The 12,640-nt window shown below is 38.5% G+C and overlaps 1 protein-coding gene across 1 annotated transcript in view; it reads left to right on the top strand.

The window, feature by feature from the left end:
* MAP4K4 (mitogen-activated protein kinase kinase kinase kinase 4) overlaps positions 1–7,202 on the top strand; it is a 289,640-nt gene extending 282,438 nt beyond the window's left edge. Inside the window, 4 exon segments of the mRNA XM_043994116.1 lie at positions 1,106–1,255; positions 1,872–2,031; positions 4,670–4,809; positions 6,458–7,202. Coding sequence (XP_043850051.1) covers positions 1,106–1,255; positions 1,872–2,031; positions 4,670–4,809; positions 6,458–6,541 — 534 coding nt within the window. The 3' untranslated portion in view covers positions 6,542–7,202.
* The last annotated feature ends 5,438 nt before the right edge of the window (positions 7,203–12,640 follow it).

The following is a 12,640-nucleotide window of genomic DNA, read 5'->3' as shown; positions in this document are numbered from 1 at the left end:
AGAGAAAAGATATAATGCATTTTAATATATTTCCATCAAGAGTGTTAATTTTTTAAAAAGTTTTATAGGAATAAGCCTCAGTTTATGAAAAATCCCACCTTTGTGGCACATCGAATATTCTTTTTCATTAAATGTATTCTGCTGTACTTGGCTTAGAATAAGTAACCATTGACGTGAATGTTTTCCAAAGTCTGGAATGTATATATTTTGTCACAGAAGCACAGGAATTCAGAGAGAGGAGGGCTGTAGAAGAATAGCTAGTCCAACAGAAAATTAATAATAGCAGTAACTAGCATGAAATTATATGGGCAACTAAGTGATGAAGTGGGTAGAGCCCTAGGTGTGGAATCAGGAAGAGACTCCTCTTTGTGAGTTGAAATCTGGCCCCAGACTCTTACTAGCTGTGTGACCCCAGGTGAGTCACTTAACCCCATGTGCCTTAGTTTCCTCATCTATAAAATAAGTTGGAGAAGGAAATGGCAAACCACTCCAGTGTCTCTGCCAAGAAACCCCAAATGGGGTTACCAAGAGTTGGATATGTCTGAAAAATGGCTAAACAATAACAAAAGCATGGATATGGTGCTTTAAAGTGCCTAATATGTGCCAGACATTGTACTAAGTGCCTTACAAATATTATCTGATTTGATCCTCACAACAATCCTGGGAGGGAGTGCTATTATTATCCCTACTTTACAGTCAAGGAAATTGAGGCAAACAGGTCAGGTGACTTGGTGAAGATCACACAGCAAGTAAATGGTCTGAGACTGGATTGGAGCTCAGGTCTTCCTGATTCAAGGCCCAACACTCTGCCCATTGTGCCACCTAGCTGTCCATCTGTGTTTTACGTATGGTATCTCCTTTGAGCCTCAAAACAGCCTTATGAGGCAAGTGTTATGATTATCCTCATTTCATAGATGAGGAAACTGAGGGTAAGTGAATAAGGCCACACAGCTAGTAAATTTTTTTTTTAATAGGGTGACTTTACATGCCCCACTAGAATCCCATTGCTCTGGTTTTTCTAGCATCATTTATTGGAAATGCATTAGTCAGCAAGACCTTACTGTCTAACTGATCCCCACCCTCCCTCTGTGTCTCTGTCTTTCAGTCATTTGGAGAATTAATACATAAGCCATTGCTGGTTGATCTCACTGTAGAGGAAGGACAACGGTTAAAAGTGATCTATGGCTCCTGCGCTGGATTCCATGCTGTTGATGTGGATTCAGGATCAGTCTATGATATTTATCTTCCGACGCATGTAAGAGCCCAGACTCTACAGTTGGTTGGTTGTTTTTGTTTTGTTCTTTCCTTCCCCTTTCCCTTCCCCCAGTGTTTGAGCTTATAGTGAGAACCTTTTCTCTTTCCCTTCCCAGGATCTGTTCAAATAACCCCCACATTCTAATTTTGAAGATCACCATTACCATTCACAAGCTGAAAGGCATGTGTCTTAGAAACTTTGCAATCCTCATGGGTACCTTGTTTGGCCTGGGGTAAACTCCAGGCTCTCTGAATGGAGTGGTTTGTAATCTGGTCTAGGTGAGGGTTTCAGAAGTTTGGGAAATATTTGCCCCTCCAGGGGTTTCCTAGATTGGAAAAGGATTCTCTTTTGGCCTACCTCCATTATGGTTCCAGAACCACAGAGATTCTAGAAATTGACCAAGAGCATGTATTTTGAGGGCAACTTGAATTGTAGATAATATTACTGTGTTGTGTCAAGCTCTGGTGTACTAGGGCCTATTGACCAGTGAACCCCTGAAGAAAATGGTATTAACGTACTCCCTTAGGGAGCCTTACTAACATCAATCAAAAGACTAGGAAGCATGTTTATTAATAGCAAAGTCACATACCTTCTTTTGCTTTTGTTTCTTCTGTAGATTCAGAGTAGTATCCAACCCCATGCTATCATCATACTCCCCAACACAGATGGGATGGAGTTGCTGGTGTGCTATGAGGATGAAGGGGTTTATGTGAATACATATGGGAGGATCACCAAAGATGTGGTTCTTCAGTGGGGAGAGATGCCTACATCTGTTGGTAAGTATCACCAAAGGACAAAGGACAGGCTTTTAACATCCAAGACATCTCTCTTGTATGAAGACATTTATTTGAATACTAATGGAAGCATTTCTTTTTTAATAATTAAAGATTCAGAAATCTTTGTAAATGACAGATTAGTTTAAGGACAAACATTTATATAGCAATCTGAAGTTTAGGGAGTTGTTAATAAAGGTAGCATGCCTTTTTTCCAGATGAAGAAAAACAGCTCTCTCCTCTCTTCATCCATTGCCTTCTTGACTGACCCACATTGCCCAGAGTACTGACTTTGTTTACTATTTTAGGTAGTCTGTGCTATTTATCATAGAACTAACTTGATTATAGTTGGATGTGAAACATGTATGCCAGAAAGGGGGAAGGGGTGTAAAGTGGATAGAGAACTACACTCACATTCAATGAACTTCATATGTCTGACACATACAGGCTATATATATGACACTGGCCGGTCACTTTACAAAGGACATGCATTATCCTTTGTTAGAGGTGTTAAATTCACAACGGTGGTCTCCAAACTCCAGAGTGGGCCTGAACCAGATTAAAATGTAATTGGGAAATGTTTAGCAAATAAAAATACAATGCAACATAGATAGTGTTAATTTGTGCTTTTCTAAGTCAATATACCACCTACTGGGGTGTTTCTATTTGACACCACTGTCCTACGTAAAACTATAGCTACAAAACAGGTGCTAAATGACTTTGATGGGGAAGGGTTTCTCTTCTCCTCTATAAAAACAGATCTGTGCATGCTTATCTGAATTCTCCATATTCGTTATTTCTCACAGCACAATAAACATGCCATCTTATTAAAAAACTTGAATTGGATCATCCCCATTCGTTGAGCATATTAGTTTGTTTTTCCTTGGTGCAATTTGATGGTTTCCTTGGAAACAAACAAATTCTTCCTTTCCCTTTTTTTTTCTTTCTATCTTAATAGAATGAAGAAGTCAGATGTCAATCTTGATATATCAATGTCTATATACAGATAATGTGTGTGTACTAAAGTATTGTACTAAATCTCTATCTCTATCCTCTCTATCTCTGTCTTTATTTATCTGTCTTTCTATCTGTCGTCCAACTTCATTTGAAGCACATAATTACTTCCCTTCACATAATACATACATTCTAGCCAAACTACTTGCTTGTTCCCCAAGCTCAACAATCCATCTCCTGGATCCACAGGCCTTTATACAGGCTCTCTTTCATGCCTGAACTAGACTTGATCTTCTTGTTAATAATCCCCTCCTCATATTATTAAGTATATATATGGTCATTGGTTAACACCCAGTAAAGTAAAATATAACTCCTTAAGGGTCAGCACTGCTTACCATTTAGTCTTTGTACCTGGCTTCTACCAGAGCACTTTGCACATACCCTGGTGCATACTTTGCACATAAATGCCTAGTGGTTTGGATTGACCCAGAATGAAACAGACAGTGTGGCTTCAAAGCCTAACCCTTTTTTTCCCATATAGGCTTTTTAATTCTTCCTGAGATCTTTTGTATTTACATTCCCTCCCCTATGCATTGGGCCTTCTCTTGTAAGAAGGATTAAAAGAATATCAATCACTCTCATTTCTGAAAATTTCTTCTTCCCTCCCTATCAAGTCTTCTATTGTAACACAAATTACAAGAGAAAAACAATCAATCAGTAAACAGCTCCTGCTGTGTGCCAGCACAGTGGGATACTAAAAGGGGGGGGGGGGGGCTACAAAAAGAGGCCAAAAGACAGTCCTTGCCTACAAGGAGCTTAGAGTCAAATGAGGAAGACAAGATGCAAACAGATACATACAAAGCAGCTTATATACAGCATAAATAGGAAATAATTAACTTAGGGAAGGCACTGGAATTAAGAGGGGTTGGAGAATTTTAGTTAGGACTTAAAGGAGGTCAGTAGTTGGAGTTGAAGAGGGAGAGCATTCCAGGTATGGGGGATGGCCAGAGAAAATGCCCAGACCCAAGAGATTGGGGTATTTATCTTTCCTGGAACATCCCAGAGGTCAGGGTGGAGGCCAGTGTCGTATCAAAGTGTAGTTCAGCAAAATCAGCCAGCAAATCAAGCATGTCTAACAGCGTGTAGTCTCTCTCACCACCTAGTCCCTGACCTCTACAAAAATGGGAGAAGGGATTTTTCTTATCTCTGTGGGGCCAAGTTTGGTTATTATAATTAATATATAACATTGATTTTCTTTCTTTCCATATACATTGTTTTAGTCACATTGTTTACCTGGTTCTAATCGCTTCACTTTGTATAAGTCTTCCTATGCTTCTCTGAATTTATTGTATTCATTTTTTCTTAGGACCCAGTAGTATCCTGTTACATTTATGTTCTCCAATTTGCTTCACTGTTCTCTATTCAATGGTTACCTAGTTTGTTTCTAGTTTTCTGCCACCAGAAAAAATGCTGTGATGAGTATCTAGACATATGTGGGACCTTCGAAGATTTTTTTAAATGTTCTGCTTCCTTAGAGAGTGTACACATACATGGGGCTGGATTTTGTTAAGTCTACTTCTTTTCATAGCTGTTTATTATCATTAATAAATAATATTACTAATGTGGCAATGCCAATGATGATGATGGTATTTATTTTTGACATTGTTTTCTCTTGCTTTCCTCAAAGCATATATTCGATCTAATCAGATCATGGGCTGGGGCGAGAAGGCTATTGAGATCCGATCCGTAGAGACTGGCCACTTGGACGGCGTGTTTATGCATAAAAGGGCACAGAGGCTCAAGTTCTTATGTGAGCGCAATGACAAGGTAACAGTTATATTCCTGCTTTTTTTCTCTTTCTTTGCCACCACTTTGTGACGGTTTGCTCCTCCTAAAATTTAGTGAGACCCTTTTTAATAGCAGATGAGGAGCACCGGCCCTGGATTCAGGAGGATCTGAGTTCAAATCCGGCCTCAGACACTTGACACTTACTAGCTGTGTGACCCTGGGCAAGTCACTTAACCCTTATTGCCCTGCAAAAAACAAACAAACAAAAAATAGCAGATGAGGGTGGTTAGTAACAACACCATTAAGAATACCATGATTTGGGGCAGCAAGGTGGCGCAGTGGATAGAGCACTGGCCTGGATTCAGGAGGACCTGAGTTCAAATCCAGCCTCAGACACTTGAATTACTAGCTCTGTGACCCTGGGCAAGTCATTTAACCCCAATTGCCTCACTAAAAAACCAGAATACCATGATTTACATTGTGTAATTCCCCTAACCATCAAAGGAGTCATCCTGATGGAAATTATTTTTCATCCAGGTTGTGGTTTGGTAGATTCATTGACTCTGGAATGAAGAGATTTGGGTTCAGATACTGCCATCAGCTCACATAAAAATCATTGAACAAGCTTTTTAATCTCCCTGGAACTCAGTTTCCTCCTCTTTTGAGAGGGATGGACAAGATGGGCCTCCAGCTTTTATTTTTTCTTTCTTTTTTCTTTTTTTCTTTTATTTTTAGTGAGGCAGTTGGGGTTAAGTGACTTGTCCAGGGTCACACAGCTACTAAGTGTCAAGTGTCTGAAGCTGGATTTGAACTCAGGTCCTCCTGAATCCAGGGCTGGTGCTCTATCCACTGTGCAACCTAGCTGCCCCCAGCTTTTCTTTTAGCTATAGATCTGTGATTCTGTAACCCTTTTTGGAAAACCAAACAAAACATTTCCCCAGATCTTATTTAGATAAGACCTCTCATGTTTTAAGTAATTCTTTATCGGTTCTGAGATTGATGTGACTGAAAAAAAATGTGTTTTGATACTTAGATTTGTTACATTATAATAACCTACTTCTTGCCCTTTTTTGGGTGGTATTATTGTCTATTGTTAAGTCATTTTTCAGTCATTTCTGACTTTTCATGGCCTCATTTTGGGGGGTTTTCTTGACAGAGATAGTGGAGTGGCTTGTCATTTCTTTCTCCAGTTCTTTTTATAGTTGAGGAAACTGAGGCAAACAGGGTGAAGTAACTTGCCCAGAGTTACACAGCTAGTAAGTGTCAGAGGCCATATTTCAACTCAGGTCTTCCTGATTCAAGGCCCAGTGCTCTATCCACTGTTGTCCATAGGTATTTTTATTTTATTTTATTTTATTTTATTTTTTTAGTGAGGCAATTGGGGTTAAGTGACTTGCCCAGGGTCACACAGCTAGTAAGTGTTAAGTGTCTGAGGCCGGATCTGAACCCAGGTACTCCTGACTCCAGGGCCAGTGCTCTATCCACTTCGCCACCTAGCTGCCCCGGTATTCTTTTTTTAATTTTAAGTATTCATTTTATTTTTTAGCCTGAACTTAAATTCCAAATAAAATTAGTATTTCCATAAATATTATAGATCAGGAAGGATTGTACAAGAAATTTGAATCTCTGTTAGATTTTACTTTCTTCTTAAGACTATAATTAATCCAACATATCACTTTTTTCCTAGGTATTCTTTGCCTCTGTTCGGTCTGGTGGAAGCAGTCAGGTTTATTTCATGACTTTAGGCAGGACTTCTCTTCTGAGTTGGTAGAATCGGCATGATAAGGGGGTTACTGGCACCCAGAGTCCTCAAGATCTTCAGAACTTGGAATTACTTGCAACTGGAGTACAGACCTGCACTGGTGCAACATGATGCAGCATAAGTGGGCAGGCGTCACTGCTGTTAGGTGTTGTCTTTCTCTCTTTATCCCTTTCTTCCTTTCTTCCTCCCTCCCCCTTCTCTCTTTCTCTCTCCTTCTCTCCCCCCCCCCCCTTTCCTTCCTTCTCCCTCCCGCCCTCTTTTCCTCTTTCAAAAACCAATCAAGGCTGCCGTGCAGCTGGTGCTGTTCAGTTACAACCATCAGGTGCTATAAGTGTGGGGACTTTGGCATCACACTAGAAAGCAACATGTTTCTCCTTCAGCTCCAGAATTCCTTGTTTTTGAATGACTCTGTTTTTTAAGTGTGTAAGGATGGAAATTATGAACATGCTATTAATTTGACTGGAGAGAAGGCAAGAGAAGGTGAAAGGTGGTGGAGTGAATCAGTCTTGCTGAAGCAGAGTGCAGATTTAATATAGTAACATTAACAGTGTATTTAATTGACATTTCTTTTTTTGTAATGTGACAATATGTGGACAAAGAGGAAGGTGCAGGTTTAAGAAGTTAATATTTATAAAATGTGAAAGACACAGTGGCTAGGATAACTTTTTTGTGGGGGGGAGGTTATTTCAGAGGGTGGGGGGTACAGGGAAGGGGGGGGTTCCTATTTTTGTTTCTTTGGGATTTTTTTTTTTTGGCCTGGCCAAGAGCTTAGTCATTGTTCTGTGTACCAGGTTTTGCCTAAAATGTGCAGATGACTTAAAACAATTTTTTAAAAAATTTGTTCATTTTCTATGATTCTGTGTTTGGCCATAACTTGGTTGTGTCACAGTATTAGCACTGCCTCAGTTAAAGGTTTAATTTTTGTTTAAACCTAAAAAGTGCAACAACAGTTTTACCATAGTCTGCACTTGCAGAAGAAAAAAATTCCAAACAACACATGTTTATTTTTTGCTACCTCATTGTTTTTAATGCATTAAAATAAGAGGTGGATTAGATAATACGTTTTTTAGAGGAAAACATTAATGTCTAATTTAATCTTAATACCAAAACTACCAGATTGAAAAGTCCAACTGTTATTCTGTAGCCAGTCTCAACAGGTAAAGAGAGTTTTTCATGGATATGAGGTGGAAGGGAGAGTGGAATATCCTTATGGCTTCATGACACTGACTAATGGACTTTGCTGACCGAAGTTTTGGAAAGCAAAGGGTTACATTTACCTGGTTCATCCTTAGCGGCAAATATTTGGATGATTTTAGCCTACAACCAGAGAGATTTCAGTTTTCTAAATTCGAGGTTTAGTAGCAGACAGGTAACAATAGACTAGTTCTATAAACTGTTAAATGTTGTAGGAAACTTTTTTGGGGGGAAGCAATGTTTTTCTTTTCTAAGAATGCAATGCACTAAAACTATTTTTAAGAATGTAGTTAATACTGCTTATTCATAAAACAGCATATACCTGTGTTTTAGATGTAAGATCCAAGCTCTGGCTTTTCTCTCTCACTTTTCTCTTTCTTTCTCTCTCTTTTTTTTTAAAGACAGTCAGTTTTACTTTTATGACTGTGTTCTTGACATTTGTAATAAATGTCTTGAGTAATAATTTGTTTAATGGCTACATGTTCATTACTTGAGAAACTTTTGAGTGTATACTATAATCTGTTGGTGATTTAACAATGCACAGTGTCATGATTTCAGCCATCTGAATTGGACCTTGTTTCTCTTGGGTGGGGATGCTCTGTTGGCAACTGCCTTAAGCTAAGCTAAGATGTTCATTCACAGAACAGGCTCTCAGTGTTCCATAGGCTTTATCATCTGCCATGTCAACTTTCTTCAATGGCACGACAGCTGGGGATTTTTTTAAACTTGTTTACCAAGATGTTGATCGCAGAACCGTTTTACCAATCAGTCACACCTACAGACCGAGAGTTTGATTGATCTGCTACCCTTTCTCCTCCTTGGCAGCAGCTTTGCCTGCTGTAATTAACTCCCTGTTTTGTGTTCAGCATTTTTGCCAAAGGCTCTTCTTTGAACTACGGGAACAATGGAGGAAGAAAGAAAGAAAGCAGACGAGTGAGAATTTTTTTAAAAATTAAGGAAGCCTTACATTTTGGGGGTAAAACATAATTTTCACTTTTATTTCTAGCTGTGTGACTTTTGGATAGCACTGAAGGCCAAGGCTGAGGGCAGTAGTTTCTTGCCTATTGATTTCTGGTTAGTAAGGAGATACTTTCCTCCAATTAAGGGAGAGGTTAAGAAAGGAAGAGGAATATTCTTGGATACTATATTTCATTGCAACAACAAAATGACCTTACCAGAAAACATTTTCCAAACTAATGCTGATGGCTCAAGACTGCCTTGACAACTCAGTTAGTGAAATGCCCCACCATGCATAGCACAAGCATAAGAAAAAAACATTAGGGGGCACTAGTTAGTTATGGCAGAAACCTCATCCCATGGCCTTGGCTAACAAGTGCCCAGAATGGTGCCTTGCACTTACTGAATTTTTTAAAATTGAACTGAAAAGTTTTCTTTAGAAGAAAAAAAAATAGTATAAACAGTTAATTCCAGTAAGAAAAACAAAATGATGTAGCAGAAGAACTTGGCATCATTTCCTTACCTTATACACAGACTTGAAATATCATGTGTTGTGGTCTGTACTTTGGGGCTAATATTTGATTGTAGTTAATATGAATAAATACTGTTTTGTGTGAAATTTATTGGGTGTTTTCAATTTATATTGGAATTTACTTGTAATGAATGTTGCTCAGAATAAGACAAAAATAATGAAATCTGAACACCCCCTTAAAATTCATTGTGATAGGATTTGACTTGTAAGAATTGCATTCATAGTACCTTGCACAAAATGGGGCACATTATAAGTACCCACTGATTGCTTGAGTCAAGTTAAATGAAATCCATCCCTTGACTTAGTTTACTAAAGTTCATCATCTGTCCTTAAGTATTCACTTGGGTGAAGTTTGTGTATGATTTAGTTCTTCACGAGTGGTTTAAGGAGAGGCAATCATTACATCCATTCTTTTCCAGTAGATCAGGGGTTAACCGGTTTTATGTCATGGACCCCTTTGGCAGTCTGGAAAATCCCATAGTGCTCTTCTCAGAATCATGCTTCTAAATGCATAAAGTTATACAGGATTACAAAAGAAACCAATTATATTAAAATACAATCATAAAAATACTAAAAAGAAAAAGGTTCACTGACCCCAGGTTAATGATCCATTGCATTTCTCCTCTAAAAGACTGTGAGCTATTGAAATTCCAATTTCTTTTGGAAAGGGATTCCTTATCCCTTCAGCAGAGTCAGTAGTGATTCTATCCACAGAAGTGCCAAGGTGGGAATATTACAAATACCAACAGTATTATTAAGAAGTCATTACATGTGAAACCATGAATTCTGGCAATGGGATGGTTTTGGAAACAAACAAAAAAGAAACTACAACGAGAAAAAATACTACTAGGTGTAGTCAAAGCTTTAATAAATAATGATGTTGTATATCTTGAAGTCAAGAGTAACCCCTAACTGTAAGACTGCAGTGCTTTTATTTTTACTTCATGCACATGCGCTATGTTGGAGAAAATGTTTACAAAAAGGGTTTGTTACACTAATGTGCATCACATATTTATGGTTTATTTGAAAGTAATTTTTTTGTGGGTTATTAGGTTTTTCATGATAGTAGTGGTATACTTTTTTTGGAGATTTATAACCCAGACTTCTGCTGAGTATATAAAGTTTCTAAAACAGTAATGCAAATGACAAACTGTGTTAAAAAATACTAATCATAAGAGACTGCATAACAAACTGGTAACAGACATTCAGTCTTTTTTTTTTTCAGTGCTAACTTGTCTTCTGTGTATTATAAAAATTACTGTTGTTTCTTCCCCTCCCCCTTTTTTCCTTAAATAAAGTCAAAATGACACTTATTTTATGTGGAATACGTTTGAAATATTTTTTTCCCTGATCCTTAGATGGAAGAAAGGATGAAGGATGGGAAGTGTTTTCTTATTGCAAGGATCCAAGGATCCAAATTTTTCCCCTTAAGGAGCAAGATTTCCTATGGTGCCTGTTTGGCTGGTTCTCCAAGAATGGTTGGAGAAGTAGCATCATGTAATTATAAGTCACCTTCCTTTAGTAACAGGTTGGAAGGTTAGACATCATCTCACTTTGTACATACTAGCTTCCTGCATGGGTTGACTCAAAGAATAGGCACCTGGGCTCACAAGCAGAATCTTTATTTCTTAGAGAACTGTCAGAGTTCTTGTTGACCTGTTATGCAGCCTATTTTTTATTGACAGAACAAAAGCTGTCAACTTTTTTTTGATAAAGTAAAATGTTTTCAAGGCCCATTCTGGTGAAAATTCTTTGATATTTGTGTCAGTCAAGATTTGCTTAAAAACTTCAGTGGTATGATGCGAAGTTGTTTTCCTCATCCTTTTTATATATTCCTATGTTTCTTCCATTACCTACTTTAGAACACATATGAGAGAAACAGTTTGGTTAAGGGACATTAAGAGAAATTGGTTCTGTTCTTCGTAGACTGATTCTCAAGCCTGATAGTAGGTACTTCAGGGTTTTGTTTTGTTTTGTTTTGTTTTGTTTTCAGATAATCAGCATAGGTTGGTAAAATACCTACTGTGTGCCAGGCTCTGTGCTAGATGTTACACATACAAATGTAGAATGAAACTTCTTCATGAAGAGCTGACATTCTATGGAGGAGACAACATGTGTATCGTGAGAATAAAAAGAATAAAGAGAAGGTATTTAGGGCACTAACAGCTGGAGAAATGGAAGGCATTAAGGAAGGACTTCATGTGCTTGAGCTGCATCTTAAAGAAAAGGAGTTCTCCCTGCATCCTGATACTGAGGAAGTGCATTCCAGTAATGGTGGCAGCCAGAGCAATGACATGGCAAAGGATAATGGAGAGAGTAGAGAGAAGGATTACAAAGTACAGGAGGGGAAGTAATGGCCATAGGGTAAGGCCAGGTTGTGAAGGACTTTTAACACCAAAAAGGAATCCATTTTTAATTTTAGATGTAGAGGCCATAGGTAACCACCAGACTGTATTGATTAACAAATCTGCTCATGAGAAAATCACTGGTATCTGGGTAGGATGGATTATAGTGGGGAGAAAGGAATGGAAGAGACCTATTTAGGGCTATTGCAGTCTAGAGAGGAGGTGATCTGGGCTTGAATGAAGATGGTAGCTGTGAATAGAGAAGTTTAACATGGGGTATTGTGCAAGCAGAAATAGTGAAATTTGACAGCTGATTGCATATGTAGGGTGGGTAAGAGTAAAGAGTTGATGCTAATGCCAAAGTCATGAAGCTGGGTGATTGGAAGAATGGTGGTGCTTTTGCTAGAAATAAGGAAGTTTGGAAGAGGGATGGGGATGGTGGGGAGGAATATTATCCCAAGGGTTAAGTTACAGAATTTTCAAAACAAAATTTACTAACTTTTACAAGTTACACTCTTTAGGGTGGTGTCTTGATGTCATTTAAAGGTAGGGTGCTGATCAAGATTCATTAATTGCCATCTCTGTACCAGGCACTGTTCTAGACATTGGAGTGCAAATATAATGAATGAAATAATTCCAACTGGTAAGAGCTTAATTTTTAAGATTACAATAATTCTAAATAAAAACACAAAGATGGGCAGCTAGGTGGTGCAGTGGATAGAGCACCGGCCCTGGAGTCAGGAGGACCTGAGTCCAAATCCGGCCTCAGACACTTAACACTTACTGGCTGTGTGACCCTGGGCAAGTCACTTAACCCCAATTGCCTCACTCAAACAAACAAACAAAACACAAAGACATGAATTCAGAAGAAATACAGTCATCAGTCTTGAATCAAATGGCCATCACTCCTTGAAACTTCATGCCTCTGACCCACTCAGCTGAGAACCTTGCCTCAAGGCAAATTCATTTACCTGTATAAGTAGGAAGATGATCTATCCTATAGCCTCCAATAGATTGCTCCCCCCATTTTCTCATTCTCTCCTACTAGATCCTTCCTTGCTTCCTACAAACATATCCACA

Source organism: Dromiciops gliroides, chromosome 3, assembly GCF_019393635.1.
Source record: "Dromiciops gliroides isolate mDroGli1 chromosome 3, mDroGli1.pri, whole genome shotgun sequence".
In the NCBI taxonomy this organism is placed as follows: domain Eukaryota; kingdom Metazoa; phylum Chordata; class Mammalia; order Microbiotheria; family Microbiotheriidae; genus Dromiciops; species Dromiciops gliroides.
The sequence above is the reverse complement of the archived record's forward strand: the minus strand, read 5'-3'. Positions and strand labels throughout refer to the sequence as shown.